This window comes from Crassostrea angulata, chromosome 4 (assembly GCF_025612915.1).
Source record: "Crassostrea angulata isolate pt1a10 chromosome 4, ASM2561291v2, whole genome shotgun sequence".
Taxonomy (NCBI): Eukaryota; Metazoa; Mollusca; class Bivalvia; order Ostreida; family Ostreidae; genus Magallana; species Magallana angulata.
Window position 1 is genome coordinate 50,195,650 of NC_069114.1, and position 23,687 is coordinate 50,219,336.

General features: G+C 32.5%; 1 protein-coding gene across 7 annotated transcripts in view; it reads right to left on the reverse strand.

Moving 5' to 3' along the window:
- LOC128179706 (uncharacterized) overlaps positions 1-23,687 on the reverse strand; it is a 51,424-nt gene that overhangs the window by 22,177 nt on the left and 5,560 nt on the right. The window contains exon 1 of one of the 7 annotated variants that reach the window (XR_008243121.1): positions 19,210-19,433. The exons of 3 other annotated variants lie outside the window; for them this stretch is intronic. Coding sequence is in view for 1 of the 4 variants with exons in the window: in XM_052847232.1 (XP_052703192.1) it covers positions 17,223-17,229 (7 nt within the window). In the remaining 3 variants the exon portion in view is untranslated. 3 more of the 7 variants (XM_052847236.1, XM_052847233.1, XM_052847232.1) reach the window with 3 other exon arrangements.

Genomic DNA, 23,687 nt, shown 5'->3' on the forward strand with positions numbered 1-23,687 from the left:
TTAGTACATCATTTTGACTATCTTTACTTCTATACTGCATTTCAAAATATATTTCCTTTCTGAGATATGGGTGATCAAAATTCTGGACTTTTGGCCCCTAAAAACCCCTAATTACGTAACACACGATAAAATTATTACATTGCTTGGATACATAACTGTAAGATAAACATATTTGCTTCTATAGCCTTTCACAAAATATCCCTCAGTAAAGGGCTACATATGAAAGACTTTAGAGCCCTTTGGTCCCTTAATTTGAGGGGACAGGCCCTTTTTCTTGATATCAAATAAAAGGTCATTCAAATCTCAACACATTTTGTTCAACAAGTGTTTAGAAATTCGTTACCGTTCTTGAGATATATGGGAAAGAACGTTTTAGGGGCCTATCCCATAACTCCTTATAGGGGCCATTTAACGAAATTTTGAAAATTGCATATTATTTAGTACATCATTTTGAGCATCTTTACTTCTATACTTTATTTCAAAATATTTTTCCTTACTGAGATATGGGTGATCAAAATTCTGGACTTTTGGCCCCTAAAAACCCCTAATTACGTAACACATGATAAAATCATTACATTTATTGGATACATAACTGTAAAATAAACACATTTGCTTCTATAACCTTTCACAAAATATCACTCAGTAAAGAGCTACAGATGAAAGACTTTAGAGCCCTTTGGTTTTTTAATTTGGGGGCCAGCCCCTTTTACTTGATATCAAATGTAAGGTCTTGTAAATATAAATCTTTTTTGCATTACAAGTGTTAACAAAATATTTTTCAGAAAAGAGATAAACTAAGAAAACCATTAAAAATTACGACGTTTTTTAGTCTCAATTTTCGGGACCAGGCGAGCTTAAACGCCTTTTGAGCATGACAAATATGAACACCAAATAGCACATCTACAATCTCTTGTCTACAATCCCTGAAAGTTTGAACTCAATATCTTTTACCGTTAAGGAGGAGATCCCTGGACAAGCCGACCCTCTGAAAATCGTTAAAACGTCATTTTCTCAAGAACGGAAATGACGTCATCAAAATAAAAAAAATGTATATTAAGTTCGGATTAATATCTATTAGATCTGAAAGTGTCACGAAAATCGGCTGAGCCATTTCCGAGAAATCGCCTGCACAAATTTTGTAAGAAAAAAAATAATAACTAGACACGATCTCGTTGCGAGCAACGAGGAGGTCTTCCGTCCGATTTTTAGAAAGGAAATGACCTTGCCTTTTATCTTCATCAGCGAAACATATCAGGAAATGCAGATGTGATCTAAAAGAGCGATGGATGAAGGATTATCCACCCTGTAGGATCCTTAATTTTAAGGACCAGTCCCATTTTATTACATATTTAATAAGAGGTCTTTTGACTTAATAACAGGTCTAATAACCTGTAATAAAAAGAAACCGAAGAAAAAAAAGAGGGTCTACCTTTGTAAACGGAAGACCCTAATAACAATAAGAATAGAAGGGTCTTCCGCTGAAGACGGAAGACCCTAATAATTAAAGACTGTTTTTGTCTAAATCTTAATTGAAGAGTGTTTTTCAACTTGTACTATAGAAGTATAGTTTAGTATAATTTGTACTATAATTAATTGTAATTAGTACAGTAATCTAGAATGGTACTTAGTTGAAATTAAAGGCCCAATATCAAAGATCAAGTAAAATCGGACCAGAAAAACTAAATGATTTTATGAATGGCGGGGGGGGGGGTTGGTTGGTGAATTCTATATTAAAATAGAATATTAAATTCTAAATATCACATATTACACAATTTCTAAACAAAATACATATGTTAGAACAATGTATAAGCGCTGTATAAGCCACTGTACCATTGATTTGAAATTTAAAAATCTCAAAATCTTAATTATTATTTTCTTTGATATTTACTTTTATTCTAATATATGTATAGCATTAACATTAGGTACATGGAGATGAATGCAACAGGTCAAAACGTTTGAAATGGGCGGGAACAAATTGACGCGGACGTCTGATATATGAAGCGTATTTTCAATCCACCTCAGCATTTTTAATTTGCTATATAAGTTAATAGAAAAACATTTTATTTCATCAATAATAGTGATTTTATTTCATCAATAGTAATCGGATCCCCATCCGAGAGAGATTATACGCAGGGCAAAGCATATTGTCCCATGACTCGTCAAAAGTCTGAAACCAAGTGAGGGCGATTTTGAAACGGGGTTTATTCCCAGGGGAGAATAATTAATTCAAATTCCGATTTAATAAATTAATACATATATTATACCCATAAAAAAATGTTTGCTAGGCTAATTTATACGGATATGCACATTCATTGTTTATCTAGCTATAATGAGAGAGAGAGAGAGAGAGAGAGAGAGAGAGAGAGAGAGAGAGAATTATTGACCCCGCTGCTTAATCACTAATCCCGCTTTTGGGCGAACATGTACATGTTTATAGACTTTTGTAAACAAATCTAAACTTTAAAAGACTGATTGTAAATGATTATAATCCCAATCCACCCTGCCGTAATGATTTTTATAAATCAAAAGTGAATAATCAGACTCTTTGTTTCAACAGTGTATATCAACGATCAGTGTTTACATCTGTTAATACATAGGCCCAAACACAGATACAAGGGTGGTCAGTTTTCACACCGTATCGCAGTCACCCGGTTGTCAGGGTGAGAGAGAGAGAGAGAGAGAGAGAGAGAGAGAGAGAGAGAGAGAGAGAGAGAGAGATTTCATAGTGTTTTATAGTGTTCAGGAAATCAATATATAAGCAACCTATGTCAATAAACGCATGTATTCATGCATGCGTTTATCTATATAATTATGTAAATAAATACTAATCAGTCCTCATTTTAAAGCCATGCAGAATAACGTTTGTGCATTGCTTAGTAAATGTTGTGTGCATACAGTCAAGGAGATGGCGGCATTTCTTTGATGCCGGCAAAGCGACCCAGTGAACTCTAATGTAGTCGTACTGCAAGGGAGCTTCGGCGGCATGTCTTTGATGCTGGCGATGCGACGAGCGTCTAAATTAAGCCAACTGCTGACAGAAACGAGCTCTATATTTGTACTAAAAAGGCTGTTATTATTTTTATTTATTATAAAAATAAAACGGAAAACAATAAAAACCATCATTTTAAAGATAAAATCATTAACCAAAACAAAATTAGGGAAGAAATATAATCGGCACTTGGGGACGGAACCCGGGTCGCCTGGGCACAAGTCCACCACTCTAACGACTGAGCTACGCGGACTCTCGCTTCAGAACTTTTGAGCTCAAAATCTCGGGAATGCGTGGATCGATTTAAAAACGAATTTCCTATTCTGAAGTGTTTTAAGTGTCTCTATCGAATAGTAACATAAAAAAAATTCAAGTTCAAAAAATTGAAAAATTAAGGTTTTTCATTTCCTTCCGGTGACGACCGGAAGTAACGGCGGACGTTCGGATATGCGAAGGGCACTGCGGCTGTTCACTCTCTACCATCTCTGAAAATTTAAAGGTTCTATCTTAAATACTTTTTGAGAAAAATCGTGAACAAGCAAAAGCGTAAAATCTTTGATATCTCGGTACCGGAAGTGACGACCAAAAAAAACTCGTGTAATTTTCTTACAAATTTTGTCATAAATAAGCTCTGAAAATTTCATGAAAATCGGCTGAAGCATTTTTGAGAAAACGTGGGAGAAAAAAAAAAGAATAATAATAATAATAGAGGAAAAGAATCAAAGCAATAACAATAAGGTCTTCCGTTGGAAACGGAAGACCTTAATAAATAATAATAAGAAACAGTACGAAAACAATAAGGTCTTCCGTTGGAAACGGAAGACCTTAATAATAACTAGATACGATCTCGTTACGAGTAACGAGTAGGTCTTCCTTGCAATTTCTGTTTTAAATCATACCATGAATATTCGATATAATTTCAGAAATACCCCCCCCCCCCCATACACACTTTCAGAAAATGTATACAAATCCCTAATTACGTAATAAATGGGTGTTGCAATGAGTCTTCCAGATAGATATTGCTACATTTAACAACTTTGCTTTTATAATGCATTACGAAATCTTAATCGTTTTTATGTAATTTGTAATAGACTTTACGAGTTTCTTGCCCCCCCCCCAATAAAGGGGCCAGCCCCTTTTTCTTGATTTCTTTGAAAAGGTCTTAAGAATACTAACAATTTTTGTTCTTACACCCATCTAAAATTGTTGATCATTTTTGAGATACAAATGTTTGAATATTTTAGGGGCCAGCCCTCTAGATCCTTAATTGGGGCGGAAATTCGTGTTTTGATAAGTGGAATCGATTAAAATCATAAATTCAAACATTTTCTCTTCTATGATGTCTAACAAAATATTTCTACTTCTCTAGTTATATTGCGTCAAAGTTTAAGCACTCTGGCCCCTAAAAATTCCTAATTACGTAATAAATGGGCGTGGTAATGATTTTTTCTAATAGATATTGGTACTATCAACAACTTTGCTTCTATAATGCATTACAAAATCTTTATCGTTTTTAAGGTATTTGTAAGAGAGTTTAAGAGTGCCCTGGCCCCTAAATAAAGGGGCCAGCCCCTTCTTTTTATTTCTTTGAAAAGGTCTTAAGAATACGAACAATTTTTGTTCTTACACCCATCTAAAATTGTTGATCATTTTTGAGATACAAATGTTTGAATATTTTAGGAGCCAGCCCTCTAGATCCTTAATGGGGACAGAAATTCGTGTTTTGATAAGTGGAATCAATTTAAATTATTAATTCAAACATTTTTTCTTCTATGATGTCTAACAAAATATTTCTACTTCTCTAGTTATATTGCGTCAAAGTTTAAGTATTTTGGCCCCTAAAAATTCCTAATTACGTAATAAATGGGCGTGGTTATAATTTTTTCTAATAGATATTGGTACGATCAACAACTTTGCTTCTATAATACATTACAAAATCTTTATCGTTTTTAAGTTATTTGTAATAGAGTTTACGAGTGTTTTGGCCCCTAAATAAAGGGGCCAGCCCCTTATTTTTGATTTTGTTGGAAAGAACTTTTGATTATCTACCAGTTTTGTTATATATGTCTTAACAAAATATCAACTGATAAAAAGATATAAATCAAAACGTCTGAAAATTTTGAATGAAAATTCGTACCAAATTTTCATGCCCAGGCGAGCTCCAAGAAATGGCGCAACAGGCATTAAACAACTACATGCTGCACAACTCCAATCTATCGTCTACCTATCCTGAAAATTTGATATTCATATCTCTTATGGTTTCCGAGTTTATAGCTGCACAAAATGGGTCGTCAAAAATTACAAAATGGCCGACAATTCCGTACCGGAAGTGAATACGAAAAAATTAAGAAAAATGTATTAAGTTTAAATCACGCCCTAACATCTGTGAAAAATTGGTTGAGATCGGTCGAATAGATTCCGAGAAATCGCGTGCACAAAATTTGGAAAAAAATAATAATAATAATAAACTAGATACGATCTCGTTACGAGTAACGAGTAGGTCTTCCGTTCAATTTTTAAACGATACGATTAAAATATCAATGAAATTTCAGAATTCCACCTAAAACATTCCCTTTCAGATAATGAAAACGATTGTCAATATCCTTCATAATGCGTAACAAAGTGTTTTGCTTTTTCACATTTTGCATATTAAAGATTTAAGAGTTTAGTCCCCTAAAATCCCAAATTACGACATCAATGGGTGTGGCAATGAGTTTTACAAACTGATATTGTTATGATCAAAAACTTTGTTTCTGTAATGCATTACAAAATCTTGATTGTTTTTAAGGTATGTGAAAAAGACTTTACGAGTGGCTTAGCCCCTAATGTAAGGGGCCAGCCCCTTTTTCCTGAGTTCATTCAAAAGGTCTCACAAATACTAACAATATTTGTTCTTACAAGTATCTAAAATTGTTGATCATTTTTTTTTTTGATACAGATGATTGAATATTTTAGGGGCCAGTCCTCTAGATCCTTAATGGGGACAGACATTGGTATTTTGATTGATGGAATCAATGAGAATCATCAATACAAGCATTTTCCCTTCCACTATGCTTAAAAAATATGTCTCCTTCTCTAGATATATTGCATCAACGATTAAGTACTTTGGCCCCTAAAAATCCCTAATTACGTAATAAATGGGCGTAGCAATGATTTTTCCTGATAGATATTGTTACGATCAACAACTTTGTTTCTATAATGCATTACAAAATCTTTATCATTTTTAAGTTATTTGTAATAGAGTTAACGCGTGTCTTGGCCCCTAATTTAAGGGGCAAGCCCCTTTTTCTTAAATTCAATCGAAAGGTCCCACAAATTCTAACATTTTTTGTTCTGACATCTATTTGAAATTGTTGTTCATTTTTGAGATACAAATGTTTGAATATTTAAGGGGCCAGCCCTCTAGATCCTTAATGGGGACAGACTTTTGTATTTTGATTGATGGAATCGAAGAGAATTATCAATGCAAGCATTTTCTCTTTTACAATGCTTAACAAAATATGTCTCCTTCTCTAGATATATTGCGTCAAAGTTTAAGTACTTTGGCCCCTTAAAATCCCTAATTACGTAATAAATGGGCGTGTCATGATTTTTCCTGGTAGATATTGTTACGACCAACAACTTTGTTTCTATAATGCAATACAAAATCTTTATCGTTTTTCAGATATCTGTAATAGAGTTTACGAGTGTCTTGGCCCCTTATTTAAGGGGCCAGCCCCTTTTTTCTTAAATTCAATCGAAAGGTCTCACAAATTCTAACATTTTTTGTGCTGACATCTATTAATTAATTAAATTGTTGTTTATTTTTGAGATACAAATGTTTGAATATTTAAGGGCCAGCCCTCTAGATCCTTAATGGGGACGGAAATTCGTGTTTTGATAAGTGGAATCGATTTAAATCATGAATTTAAACAATTTCTCTTCTATGATGTCTAACAAAATATTTCTACTTCTCTAGTTATATTGCGTCAAAATTTAAGTACTCTGGCCCCTAAAAATCCCTAATTACGTAATAAATGGGCGTGGCAAAGATTTTTTCTAATATATATTGGTACGATCAACAACTTTGCTTCTATAATGCATTACAAAATCATTATCGTTTTAAAGTTATTTGTAATAGAGTTTAAGAGTGCCTTGGCCCCTAAATAAAGGGGCCAGCCCCTTTTTCTTGATTTTGTTGGAAAGAACTAATTATTCTCTATCACTTTTGTTATATATGTCTTAACAAAATATCAACTGATTAAAAGATATAAATCAAAACGTGTGAAAATTTTGAATGAAAATTCGTACCCAATTTTCGTGCCCAGGCGAGCTCCAAAAAATGGCGCAACAGGCACTAAACAACTACATGCTGCACAACTTCAAACTATCGTCTACCTATCCTGAAAATTTGATATTCATATCTCTTATGGTTTCCGAGTTTATAGCTGCACAAAATGGGTCGTCAAAAATTACAAAATGGCCGACAATTCGGTACCGGAAGTGACTACGAAAAAATTAAGAAAAATGTATTAAGTTTAAATCACGCCCTAACATCTGTGAAAAAATGGTTGAGATCAGTCGAATAGATTCCGAGAAATCGCGTGCACAAAATTTGGAAAAAAATAATAATAATAATAAATAATAATAATAATAATAAGAAACAGTACGAAAACAATAAGGTCTTCCGTTGGAAACGGAAGACCTTAATAATAATAAGAAACAGTACGAAAACAATAAGGTCTTCCGTTGGAAACGGAAGACCTTAATAAGAAATCGTACGAAAACTATAAGGTCTTCCGTTGGAAACGGAAGACCTTAATAATCCCTAATCCCTCTAAACATGTCGGTATAAATTATAATTACATACTGACGCTTAATTTACTTACTATCAGAAGTGCATGATGTCAGTAAGTATCTTTTAACATAATAAAAAATACTTTTTTATTCTTCTGAACAAGTTATCTTTTAACATAATAAAAAATACTTTTTTATTCTTCTGAACAAGTTAACCGGTAACTTAGTCTAGGCAATCGCCAGTCCTGTTTTAATCCGCTGTGATTAGTAACTAAAACATCAGAAATTCCGGAATACGTTATTGATCGAATGTTTAAAAAGAGTTGATTTCAAGTTTTCTAAACATTGATATGTTAATCAGACTAGAAGTAGATTCAGGATCAAACTAACCTGCCTGCAAATTAAGATTCTGCGATATTTTAAAATTCGTAATGGCTCATTTTTTTTCGGATTTCAAAGATACCCTTCATTTACGAATTTATATCCAAAAATTGATAATGAGCCACAGTCTCTGTTTAACAAAATACATTAAAGCGAATCTAAGAATTTTCATTCTTACGAAGATGTGGAAAAAAGATAATTTACGAAAATTTACGTAATTCAACATTATTATACCCCGGATGGTATTATTGCTACAAATAGACATGTAGTAAAGATATATGGTTGAACAACAATTTAGTTGAAATATAAAACACAAAGCTCACCGAGACGAACATCACCTTTATGTGGCATCATCTTTATGAGACCCCCTTTATCATATTATATGAAAATCATTCTTTATGATCTTCGATATTCATTGATACTGTTTTGATACAAAATTATATATCATATGTTAATTTTTGTTATAATAATCATATGTTAATTTCATACAGTATTATAAGATGCAATGTTTATCAATAAAATATTATAAAAAATGATTTACTTACAAAATATATCATTTAATACAATATATCTTATACTTACATGTATAAAAAATATACCCTTTTCCGCTCTGTGCGATATAAACCAAAAATACGCCTAGGGTGTGATATAAACCTTAGGGGTGTGATATATAGAGGATATCTATATTGTGTGATTTTATATTTGCTTTATCCAACGAGTTGAAATGGTGTATATATTCGCGAGGCTTGCCGAGCGAATATAACCATTTCAACGAGTTGGATAAAGCAAATATAAAATCACACAATCAAAGATGTTCTATTTATCTCATACAATTTGATTTATATTATGAAGCTTTTGAGACAGTCCCTTATGTGACCCGAATTGTTTTTGTTTTTTTTTCAAAGATTAAAAACGATGATGCAACGTTGTGTTATGCGGCTATTGTGACCTTGCGCAATACAATTTAGTACGTCATTCGTGAGATAAATCTAACCGTTTAAATGTAAAGTTTCACTGAAATAAACCTTAAAATAATTTTTTAGCTTTAAATAATTTTTCTTAGAGCTTATTCACTTGATTAAATGGAAATTCCGAAGAGAAGACTTGAATAATCAAGTTTGTTGACATAACGTTACACGAAGTTGCGAATGCTCGTTAGTTTGAATTGACTCGAACGAGGAACAGTTGTTGATGTTCTATAAAACAGACACTAGCCTTATGATTCGAAATTAAAGTGAATAAAGATGCTTACTGGTGGTGGAATAAACTTCTTATCATATGAAACATTATTTCGGTAAGTTCTTGTATATAAACACAACCAGAGCGCTCCGTTTTCGTCGCGTCGTCAGGATGAACTCCTTGATAGTTAACGTAGTTTGCAGTTTTATAAAAATCACAAAGCAAATTGAAAGTTGGAAGGGGGCTAAACTCATCAAAAATCTGTGGTTACGGTTGTGTATAACTTTCAAAATTGTGGTTACGGTTATGTATAAGCCCCCCCCCCCCCCCCCGCCTTAATTCACAATACCCCCCCCCCCCATTTCCGACGCCTATGCGACGCAGTTATGTGTTTTCCTTCATATTTGTAATTTAAATCTTTGACAAAATCCATTTTATATCAATTTTTGTAGTAAATATAGTTATGTTGAAAGTACTAGATCTTTGTAAAAACATATAGGTCACTGAAGCGTTGAAGCGAGGGGCTGTGTCAAAAATAGTTCGGACCGGAAGTATTTGATATAGCATCACCCGTTTGATATAGCAAAGGTTTATCACACGGGTAATATACACCACACGTATGAGATAAAAGATTTATATCACACCCCTCTCCGGCAATCTTCGGATGTTATATCACACCCCTTCGTTAATTATCGGCTATTGTGACGTAGAGTTCGGTATGCATCGTTCAACTCCGATCTCCGAGTATATATGACGTCAAATAGTTACGTATACAAACAGCTGGCGCAAAATTCTATGAAAGTTTATCAGAGATTGAATATATAGACACGAAGAGATTTGTAAACAATAATCATTTATCACTTAATGTTTTTTTTTTAATGTTTCTTTGATATTTTCTCTAAGTATATGATATAAAAATCATAACATGGCCATTTTTATATCACATCCTATATTAGCTGATAAACAGCGACCTCGGGCTAATATAGGATGCGACATAAAAATCGCCATGTAATAATCTATATATATCATATCACATTATTCATCGGAATATATATATAAAATATTATGGTTTGATAATGTATTTTATAATATTGTATCATATTTAATACATAATATGATATAATGATATCATATGAGACAAAATATTTGGATTAAACATTGTATCATATATCATATGAAACAAAATCACCTGATATAGTTTTATATTATATAATAAAATGTTATATAATACAATATCATATTATATATAACATTGTATCATATGATACAATGTAATACAATACAATATCATATCATACAATATCGTATCATATGAAACAATATTATATACGACAATATTATATATAATATTGTATCATATGATACAATATAATACAATACAAAATCATATTATACAATATCGTATCATATGAAACAATATTATATATTACAATATTATATAATACAATTTCATGTGATATAAATAATGAAAATACATTATATAAACCAATATAAAATTTTACAATATCGTATCATACGATATGATATTTTATAATTTACAATATCGTATGAGATGATACAATATCATTAATTGCAATACAATGTGAAATAATATCATTCGATTAAATAATACATTATACAATATCATAACATACAATATTGTATGATGATATACAATACTGTAAATAATTATATCATAGTACATTATCATATCATAATGTACAAAAAAATTTATACAATATTACATTGTATTATATAACTTTTTACAATATAATGTATAATATTAAAAATTGTATCATATGAAACAATCGTGTATCATATATAGAATACTATATTATAGGAACATGATATATGATTAACAACAAACACATTTATCAGGAAGGTCTGGGTGAGGTAGAAGATTTTTTAAGGATCATTGATAATGGAGATTAGGCTCTTCATCTGAAGCTACCTCTGCCATTAATTCATATTATAGTTAAATAGTTATGCAAGCTATTATTTTTTAAAACATGAGACCAGCATCCGAAACCCATAGATCGGATTCAGCATTTAGCATTAGTATCATAAGACGCACCCTCCATGCAAGTTTGGTGAAGTTAGGACTCAACAACAATATAATCATCACCTGCTCTAAGAACTTTAACCAGCTCTTTAAACCTTAACCTCCTCTAGCATCCAAAACCTATGGCTTAGATTCAGCATTCAAAGTTAGGGCCAGTAGTAACTTGAAAATTACTATCAAAGGGTACCTGCACCAAAAATTTTAACCTGCTCCAGAAACTTTAACATCCTCTAGCATCTGAAATTCATGGCCAAGATTCACCATCCAAGTCCTTCCAATCCATAGGTAGCATTCAAGTATTTCAAGTCCATAGGTAGGTCAAGATGTATCATCCATGCAAGTTTGGTGAAGATAGGACAAGTAGTAACTGAGATATAGGACCTGTAACAAAAACTTAAATCATGTCCGGACGCCGACGCCGGGGGTATAGCGTAAGCTTCCTCTTCGTCTCGGTGAGCTAAAAAATCAAGAACATGACAGTAATGCATGCAGTACAGTCCGTATAACATTTCTTCTACCCATGAAACAAAATATACACATCAAAGTAAAATCAATTACACGTGACGAAACCCAACAATAACTTGGTATTTCCAGAGTGTGCTTAATATAAATGACCATATTTTGCGAGTGATATTAGTCTTTTGTAACAGTTTTAAAAGTAAAAACTAAAAATGGGCAGAATGGCTATTGAGAAAAGAGCGGGAGGTGTTCAAATGTTGATGTCTTGATTCTCTCTTTTTATATTCACTTTAAATCTGCTGTTCATTTCGTCCTCGACATTCTTTTCAATATTGAACAATTCGAATAAAGGTTATTTCACATACATTTTCTCTTCTATGAGTGCACCATCTCTTTCATCAGATCATGCATATGTGTGATAATTTTCAACGGATTCATTCTTTTTTTTGTGATCGGCTTCGGCCAGTCACTGTTGTGTCCATATGAGACATCCGGCAAATGTTTCCACGTGCGCACACATTCCGCTTGCATAAGTTGTTCTTATAAAAACTTGAAGTTTGGTTTAGTATTTATATAACATTTTACTCGGTTTTATTTCAATTCATTTACCTTAAGAGATGCAAACATACATGAAATACAGTTGAACCTGTTAATTCAAGAATGCACATTTTGTCTCACGCGTAAGAATTTCGATCGAAAGATTCATTCAGTAATGCAGTTGACCTCGATGAACTGACCTCAATCATAAGAAGATGCTCCATGAACTGACCTCGATCTATTGATGTTGCATAATAGTAGCTAGGAAGACGGCTTGATTTATAAACAAGGTTGCGTTATAATGCGATCTCAATAGCAAGTTATGATGGCATTCAATGTTTTTCAGTCGCACTAAATTATTTTAATTCAAACTTTCTTTGTATACGTGTTAATTAATGCTCTTTGAAGAGCCCTTCTCAGTATTCTGAAGAAGAAGAAGATACATTAACATATAATAATTACGTTTAAAATTTAAAACTAGACAAGGAGTTTATGAACAGCTTTCCCCAAATTTATTTCAAAATTAAATTTGTTAACGGTTTATAATGATGAAATTATGGTGTACAGATTCAAAATATTCTATATTTTGTAAAAATACAGAACTCTTTTAATTATTTTACATCAAACTGATCATGTTCATTGCTTCTAGCTATCAATATATCATTATTGCCGATGATTCCTTTAAAAGGAATACTTGTCTAATCTTCCCCCATCAACACACTTTCAATAATAACTGGGAAGCTGATTTATACTTGTTAGGTACAATAACACAATTTAATTACGACCACGTTACCCCTCCCCCCCCCCCCCCCGAAAAAAAAAACAAAAAAACCCTGCTTTTAGGTGTTCGAGTTTGACCTTCAAAATGTTTGCATTTTGATTGCAAAAGCACGCAACCAATATCATGTTTAGCCACCCTGATGACGGTGTCTTTCATGCATGACCATAATGAATAAGTTATGGGCATAGCTTAGTTTACGGAATATCTATCAATGCATGTCCAAAGATGCTGATAGGTTAATCAGAAAATTTTACTTGATTTTGACCAACTTCCCGACAAATACTGTCGAGGTGAAACATTTACTTCAGAAGATGGAATTCAATTTGGTTTTGAACACGTGCTTAAATAAGTGTTCATTATTATTCATAAAAAACCGTGGGAATCAGGTGTATGTTTTGTATAAAGATTAAAACCGAGTTTGTGTTCAAAATAAGAAGCTGTGTTTAGATGATGAAACTCTTCAGTAAATCTTATTTATTGATTAATTCATATGGTTGTTTTCAACACACTTTTCTTATATTGTCAATTGCTTTCTAATATTTCTTTGGACGACTGTGACTTTTAAATAGAAAAAAATACTTATAACGAAAGACTCTGGCATTTTAACAGCCACATGAATTACCAATCTTGAAAAATTCCCTGATCTTATTAAATATTAAACATAAGATAGTGTCAACACTCATCAACAAAGCTGTTGATGGGGCCTAAATATCTCTTCACCCATAGCATTTCTTTACATGACTTGTAGTGTAAGAGAAAGGTAACTGGATATTCAGGCTAGACCTTTTAGATGCCAAGATGAAAATCGACAATAATCTTTTATATATTACCATCCTTTAATTATCATTTCTCAAATTATCATAATCAAATTTTTCAAATTATACGAGGGTTGATCCAAAAGAAATGCCACAGATGCGATAAAATCGTGAAAAATCCGCGTTAAGTGACAAAAACTTGTGCTTTGAGAATTCTACCTTATTCAATTCAAATTTAGAAATTTTACTGCATATTTATAAATATTTCCGAAGATAATATTTTTCGTAGAGCGTGAAGCAAGGATAGTCGCCGCACGCTAGCGACGTCATTTCTAGATCTTTGGCGTTCTAGAAGAAAATCGTAATTTAGTACTCGATAAAAATTTGCCACGATGCTCTATTTCACATTTTTTTCATTTTTTTTCCCATAAAGTAACTAATTACTCTTTTTGTAATCGATGGATTAGTATATTGATATTTTTAATGTGCTATCAGTTTATCGATGTCTCTTCAAGAAGTCACGAACGTAGCATTATGATATAGCTCATGACGTAGAACCTAGCGACGTCATTTCTAGATCTTTGGCGTTCTAGAAGAAAATCGTAATTTAGTACTCGATAAAAATTTGCCACGATGCTCTATTTCACATTTTTTTCATTTTTTTCCCATAAAGTAACTAATTACTCTTTTTGTAATCGATGGATTAGTATATTGATATTTTTAATGTGCTATCAGTTTATCGATGTCTCTTCAAGAAGTCACGAACGTAGCATTATGATATAGCTCATGACGTAGAACCTAGTTTTAACTTTCCTTCAGAGCGTATATTTCTGTCTATTTAATTTATTTAATAACATAGCATTATTGTTTTGCCTCGAATTAGAATGTCTCGACATCATTGGATCAATCGCGTCAGGTGATTGTCTTATCAATATCTTTACACGGCGAGCGTAGATATTTTTACGGCAACATGGCGGACGTAACGTTATTTGAGCTGATTTTTTACACAAACGTTCAACCATATTTTTAATTTTTAAGCCCCAAAATATTTAGAGTGACCCCCCTTGCCCGTGACGTAATATTACGATCCTACTAAGGCATCCAGGTTTGCACAAACGACTGATGAGGAAGGTAAAAAAATTAGAGAATTAAGCAATGAATTTAATTGTTATAAAGTATTTTTTGTTTGTTTACATATCAAACTTTAGGACCTCGACAAAATGAAACACTTATTAGGTTTGGTACTGACTGTTTAGTCCATATATAAAAGGCGAGGCGGAGGGCCTCACCTTCAATGGACTTAACCGACCCCACAAATTTCTGTAAACAGTCAGTAGCAAACCTAATAAGTAATATGCTTTTATTAGATATTGGAACCACATTTCAGGTATCTTGTTCCCTCGCTTTCAATTTTAGGCTGACATGTCAATTCCAGTACATTTTCTAGTGATTTCTATTCATTGAAGCAAACAATGCCTCGTATTGATCACGATTCGCATGTTCAGTCATTTTCTTCCTTGATCTAAGAAAAAAGGCATTGTGAAGATATCCGAAATGGACAGTAACATTCCCTATTTAATTAAAACAGCTAGAAAAAATCTATTCTCTACACAGTTTTTAAACTGCACAACTAATCTGTCTTATCCACATATCATCTATCATTAGAAGGGAGCGGACGGACTTGCTTGGTCTTTAACTTTTTCAGGTTTTGTATGCGTTTTGTAAAAAAAAAAAAAAAAAAGAATTACAGGGCATGTAAATTTTACCAACGTTTACAACAACAATAAATGGCGGCAATGTTGAGATAGAAAAGCTCGCATTCAAATGCAGTTAGTTACGTACTAGGTAGATAAAACCTTTTTTTTTAACACGAAAATGAGTATTGTCCGTTAACTTAGGTAGTCCTAATGTTATAGTTCGAATATCGTCGTTATCTGCTGTTTTATGAACATGTTTTATGGGACATGGTCACAATTTGGGTCAAATTCAATTTTACTATTTTTTTTTTTTACAATGCTTTAGGAATGTATTTCTAATGATCAAGTGTAGTTTGAGAGTCAGTCGTAGAGTTATTATGAGCAAGTTGCAAAAGCTCACAACTGTTTGTTATGTAAACAAGACTCGTGTCCTGTTTTTGTTTACAAAGGTTTAACATGCCAGTAAAAATATTTTTCAAGCAGATGTGTCTATCTTCTTATTCTTTTTTTTTTTTTTTTGGCATGAATAAACAGTTTCAAAGGTTTAACACATTCATTTTATGTCTAAAATTGGAATGTTCACCTTAACATTCAGAATATAAACAAAAACTTTCAATTGTTTACATACTAAAGAATTCTAAGCTCTGTAACTCGCTTAAAACTACAAATGGTACTCAAATTTTGACTGCCTATTAACATTGCCGTAGTGAAGCAATGTAAACATTTAAATCGGAAAAATAACTTTTGACCAAAATCGTTACCATGTCCGTTTAACATCAATGTTTAAGTACGTGTTATATAGCATTTTTATACTTTCATGTAAATACTGAAATCTGATTGGTTTAGACGCAGTTGGTAATCCGTTCTTTTACCCTCAGCGTTAGCAACACACTTGGCAACGGGTAACACAACAAAGTATTACATGCGCGTAAATTATGCGCGTACGGTTTGCCGCAGAATTCACTTCATTTCTATATAAAAGCAGTAAAATTGTCTTTAACATCAAGACATTCAGTATAATGAAATAAATAGTGCCTATTTGGGAGAGTAACTGTTGAAACTGACACCCCGAGAAAACCATTGTCAACGGGGTGTCAATTTCAACAGTTACCCTCCCAAACAGGCACTATTTATATATTGCTACGTTTATAATACATGTACATATTGTGTTGTTATAGGGTATTATTCAGTACTGAGTACACATCCACCAATGAGTTTATGAAGCTGTAATTGAATTATGCCTTCTGCATTCCCTAAACACACCAAGCAGAAACAAAAACATGTATGTTGGCAAGTCGCATTCTCCTCCCATTTCAAGTTTTTTCACACCAAATTATAGACCTAAAAAGTAAATTTTTCTTTCTTTCATACATGTTATTTTTTTTCTTTTAAAACATCCCTTTGAATTTTCAAGAACTGCGCATATATATTTTGAATAGGTTAATGCAAAGGTTTGAAATGAGATTGTTTAGACAAAAATCCGATATAAACGAGAGAAATTTATTCAACCGCAGAGCTTTTAATCGATAAAATATAAGAATATGTGTTTAGTGTATCAGAAATTTATTTTTCCCTATCCCAAACAACGTTCAAATGGAGATTATGTAAGTATGTTACATAATCATACCTTTCATTTTTCCGGTATAGTTATCATTGCCCAGCTATCCTGACCTAAAAACATGAAAGATCTTAAACATAAGTCAACACTGAAACATTCTGAAATTTGTCCGAGACAGCTAAATGATGTCACGTGATCATGACAAAATTTCGAATATCAGCTCACATACTTAACGTTGAAACTGGTCGATATCCTTACCCAAAGAAGATCGCATCTGTATCATTTGTGACAAGAACGATGTGCAGGATGAAATTCATTTTCTTGGATGTTCCCATTTAAATGCATTAAAACGTAAACTTATTGATCTGTGTATTAATAAATGTCTACACTTTCAGTCCCTTTCTTCTTGTAATATTTTTTGGGGGGATTCTAACGAATGAAGATCCTGAAATTATTAAATCAGTTGCAAAATTCGTTCAAAGCTTTAATTAGCTTGTTACTTATCGTCAGACGATTTGCGATTTATAAATAATTTGGCAATATTATGCCTCTTTATGTTTCTACCCGTGTACACACTTGTATGTTGTCAACATTATTTTATATACATGTGATTGTAAATCTTTGTTGCTCCTATGGGGGCCCAAATGGGTTCAATAGAAATATTGTTATCTTGTATACGGTTTATTTGAACAACAAAGCAAAATTTTCAAAATTAAGGTCAAGATCTAATTAATGATTCTAGACTGTCTTTTTGGTGCTAATGAATCTTTTCCTGTATTTTACGGCTTTAAAGGAATTGTGTAGTAAATAAAACAATATTTTGACATTCTATATTTAATCATGAGAAAAGTAATCCCGGTACCTATACTCAATTTGACAACATTTTAAAGAGGAGGTCAAGAGCTTATTTAACGTCTTTTTGAGAAGACTGTAGACATTCTAGATATATTTTATCAGTCAAAAATGGAAAAAAAACTCCGAAATGTGTTTCATATTTTCTTCATATTTCATAGAAAACGGTTGATTAAAACATGATTTTTCATTGTGTCTACCAAAAATATAAGCCCCAGTATACCCTATGAAACAAAGATAATGTTATGAAGCATCATTTAAAGTATTTATGTCTTGAATTTCATAAACCTGTAGGCACCTTTCATTTACTAGATCTTGACCAGACTTTTATTTAATGTTATTGTGCATTAAACTGCATCCATACATCATCATTATGCAATAATGCATCAAAGTATGAAAACTATTTAAACAAGAAATATTTATCTGGATATTATAAACTAGTCTTTTATTGCTTCCTTTTGTGACTTATCAGTGGTAAACTGGTATAAGCGATAGTTTTCCCCTTATTTATGTCACACTTTAAATTAAAAAAAAGACCCAAATTTTCAAAATAAAAAATATGTCTAGAATCAGGTGAATGAATTTAGCAAAGCATTATACCATTCATTTGAAAAATTAGAAATCTGCAGGATACTTTTTCAACCTTGTTTGGGTATGGGTTAGGGGTAGGTGGTGGTTTTACTTTTATCAATTTTTGTGAAAATGCATTCTGTAAATTTTTTCCGACTTACAGACCCATTTGTTGTTTTTTTTTAAAGTTTTTTAAAAACGACTATAAAAATTATGGCGTATATATGAAGAATATAGGTAATTTAATTCTAAATAGTTTTTCTTTGCACACTGAAACTTCTTCAGTGTTTTGAATAGAACTAATTTCACTTTCGATTTGATTAATGCAAGCTTAAAATGGCCGAGGCTTTATATTTAGAATATGGTATCTGCTTCTACTTGTAAACTGTTCCTATCTATACATTATTGCATATTCATTATCGAACACAAACGCTAACCGTCATAATCAAAAGCGTAGATAATGGCCTAGAACTTGAAAACAATGTAAACCATCTGCAAGCACATTATCTTTAAAACATAGGTACATTTTGAGCAGAAACTGAAAGATGTAAATAACAGCACAGCACACATTTTAAGTCGAAGGACAAGCAAGAATCCTTGTTCCAATGAGACAGACAACACAGAACAGACTTACCCCACTTGTTGCCCCTTTTCCTGTTATCCCAAAATGTCACAAAAGCTTGTCTAGACTACATTTAAACTTCATTTTATGCGTTCTTTAGTTAAAGCAAAGCACTTTGAACAATCGGTCACAGCTTTTTCGCTTAAATAGCGGTAGTAGTCTAATTTGCTTTTCATTTAGTTACTTCAACTTGATTGTCCAAGTGGGTTGAATATATTTAACTCAAACGATAATATACGAACCATGATAAACAGCCGATTAACAGGAACCTGAGTGATGTAATCCTTACAGTTTTACATCCCCGCTACTTGAAAAGAGCGCATACAGCGGGGAACCATTTAATTAAATGCAGCAATAACCTACTTGTTAAAGCACAACAATCCACGCTCTTACGATAAGATCATTTCTAACAAATTTTAAAAGCGTTTTGAAAAAATATGCACACTTTTATCTCTCTCTCTCTTTCTCTCTCTCTCCAAATTTAAAAATAGGATTTTATTTTAAAACAATATTTAATTAGGGGAATGTTAACGGTGCATACGTTCAAAAGAAACTCCGTGTGAAGATAAAGTCTGTCATCCGTTTTTCAAGAAAAAAAGGAGCATTGGTTGACAACATACACAGCGTGACTACACACCACCTGCAAACAATAAGGAATAAGGAATCATTCTTTGAGTATTATGAGGTGGTAATTTTGGTCGGGGCGTGATCAAATCCAATAAAGCCGAAGGGCTTTATGAGAGATTTGATCACACACCGACCGAAATTATCACCTTATAATATTCGAAGAATGATTCCTTATTACTATATTTATATAATTTTAAGTCATCGTATGATTAAATATTTAAATATGAATAAGCAAACCCCGCTGTCGCCTTAATTTGGCGTCATTTGAAGTTATGGGTTATATAGTACAAAATCGATACACAGTGTTATCACAAGCAGAGACACTGAAAATGTATTTCTCAAAGGTATGATGACAAGTGTGTCTATCGAACACGTGTTTTTTGTTTATTTATATTATACCGGAAATCAAATCTGATTGGTTTCTATGATAAGTTTTCCACCTGTTATTCAGGTATTTAAATTAGGGAGGTGAGACTTCGCGTGTTGAGTGAGTGAAGAATTTAGTGCCATTCGTAGGCTCTCTCTTCGTGCAGTTAGACGTGGCCCCCTACCACCCACCCAATCATACTCGTTTTCATGTATCATTTTATTGTTATTAACAATTTTCTCATTATTGTAAAGAACTGAGGATTTACCAGAAGATATTGGTGTAATCTTATATATGTAATAAACTCTTGAGACCGCTTCTGTACCTACACACTGTGTTTATTTATTTTTATAAATTATTTATGTTCGGTTGAGTGTAACGAATTAGAAGATTAGAACATAAATGTAAATGTAATGGGATGACGACCTGTAAAGAGATAAAAATAATGGACACGGTCGTCATATTCCGGGTGAGGATTTCGGCTTTAATGTTCTTGGTATTGAAAAAATAAGAATACTATAACCTTGAAAATGATTTAATGTAAATATTTAGTTACGACCGAGCAAACCCAAAATCCACATATCAAAGCAAACAAAAAAAAAAACTTTTTATGACGGAAGCAGTGTGCATAAGATCTAGGGCTGTATTTTAAACTTACGACAAAGTCGTAAATATTTACAACCTCGTAAAATGATCTTTAATGAACAAAATTGACATAAAACCATTTGTTTACAAATATTTCAAGAATAAATCATTGATTAGTTGGTGATTAATTAGCATTCATTAATTTGGTCAAAGGTCAACAGTTCTTTTGTAAAACGCAGCCAAAGGTCTTATGCACACTGCTTTGTATGAAATAAATGAGGATAAACCGCTTGCCGAGGCAGATGTAGTGTTTCGTCAAACATACAGATATAAAAACACCCACTGTAATTCTGTTTGATATTATTGTTTACAAAATGTGGGGAGAAGTATAACCTCATTAAACAATTCACAAGATTACATCCTTAATTAATATAATTCTTCACCCGATTATCGGATAGTTCTGAATCTTAATTTTATTTAATTTCTCTATTAGATATATCCTTGTATGAACCTAATAAAAAAAATATTCATCTCTGCATGAATTTTGAAAGTGTCGAAAAGTTATATTTTTCAAATCACAAGGTCAGCTTTTTAGCTGACCGATGCACTATTATATACCGGTAGATAAAATCAATTTATACTTAAATCTTTAATCAGTGGAAAGATTTCATTTTTGCAGATTCACGCAACAGCGGTTCACATCGCTCTTCATCGTATGGTTTTAAAGAAATGCCTCGAAATTGTGGCATGTCGATTTTGGAATGGACTTGACATCATTATCGCCTCATCATTGCTTTGATTTTTGCGTGTCGGCAAACAAGATACCCATTTAATACTTAATTTCCATATTGATTATGGCCGGAATATGCATAAATAAATGATCAACGCTGACATTAATGATGTTGTTTGGTGTTTTTAAAAAATGCGTGACAGAGGATAGTTAGACCCTGTAGAGATATTCAGCGTAAAGTAGGACGTGACTATCTTGTTACTGCATCAAAACAAGTTAAAGCTGATGGAAACCTCATATGAATTATATGACTGACAACGAATTTGACGCGAACAAGTTGTTGGTTGAAACATCCATGGTCAAGATTTGATTTCTCCTTAGATCACCCTGTAGGACTTATTATAGTCTGCCCAAAGTTATTGCTTCCATCACTTTTTGGTTATTTTTAATAAAAATTCACATATATACCTGTGAAAGAAATACAGTTGAAATCGATAAAAGGTAATATATCCAAGATATCTTCATTGAACAAGTATCATTTTTAACTCATAAAAGTTCACAAGAACGAAAACGAACTTCTTACGGAGATTTATAATGGGAAATGTTTACATCTTTTCTCCATTCGGAAGTACTCGGGATACCTCGCGCAATTTTTCAACGTTATTGTCCGGGCTTATTAATGGCTGATGCAATGCAAAATCCCCGTAGACTTTCTATTTTTGGATGTGTATTGATACATGAAGCGGTAGAGGGGGCGTTTCAAAACAGATAATCTGGACATTTTTCATATTAGTGGATGAAAGTAGTTTGAGTACAAAGGTATTCATTATTATCGGAATATCAAGCGAAAAGTGGTGGAAGCAAAAACTCGTGACAGAGTATAGACACTCGTTGTTCAGTGCATCAACGTCCCTATTGCAACTATTTTAGCTTACGAAGAAGTAATGAATTATTTTAATGCACATGACGCACAAGAACAAAAACGATGTATGTTTCTGCGAAACCTGATCCATTTAACTTTAAAAGATCCGGGTTGTGTAACTGATATACTCTTCATATTATTTGGGTTATTTTAATATAGGAAAACAGCGAATCGAGTGGTGAAAAGTCAACCATAAACCCGCTGTCTCTGTGCTATAACAAAGATCTAGATCTAGGTCTAGAACGCTCTTATAAAAAAACCCACAACTCTGAGAACTTTGACACAATGAGTAGGAAATTTAGAACACACTATTAAAGTGGCCAAATTATAAGGACAATTGTAAAGTCATTAATGAATAACAACACGTGTAACACGTGTAACACAGACCATATTCCCGTTTTTTAGAGCTCTAATTTTTCGAAAAGCCTCAAAAGTAGTTTACAGTTTAAGAACAGGCCAAGAGTGACATAGTGGATTAGTATACAAATGTTTTCTCGTCATCATATAGTTCTATTGGCTAAATTCTGATTGCAGGCTGATAAAAAATAGAAACATCTAGCTATCTAAATGTTATTTAGTGCTATAGAGAGTAAAATTAAAACGATATTGAATCAGGCTTATTAAGTACTTGATTGAATGTCTAATTCAATCTTATTCTAATTCCCTTAGCATATACTTCAGGCAATAAAAATATAACAAATGAGATGCTATAGCCAATACCCCAACATGCATGTAAGTGTTGCTCCCCTTAGATTATCTTTTTAAGACATCATGGGAGGCAGTTTTAAATAAACATTCAAATAACCATAGCTTTAAATTTTTCGGAGATGTATAATTAATCTTTTTGAATCTTAACATCTACAGAGAGCTCCGTTCACGGGGGTAGACGGAGACAATTTCAGAATTTTATTCATTAAATAAAAATATAATATTTAAAAAACAATAAAAAAAACAATTAATATACCTTAGATTGATTGTTTTTGGGGGGAATGGTAACCGTTTAAACTGATTTTATTTTATATAGGTTACGTTCCCTTTGTTCTATAGGATGAATTCTAACAGCATTGCTATGTGCGTGTAATCTTTTATAATTAACTTGCTGTGAACAGTGTATATACCATACAGTTGTAAAAAGCGTATAGTTAAATAGAAAGTACTGTAGGATTAGTGTTCATATGCTTTAATGTACTGGTATATCTGCAAAATCGATAAAGAAAACATTTAAGCCATCAAATTATATGAAAGCCCGTGAATTCACA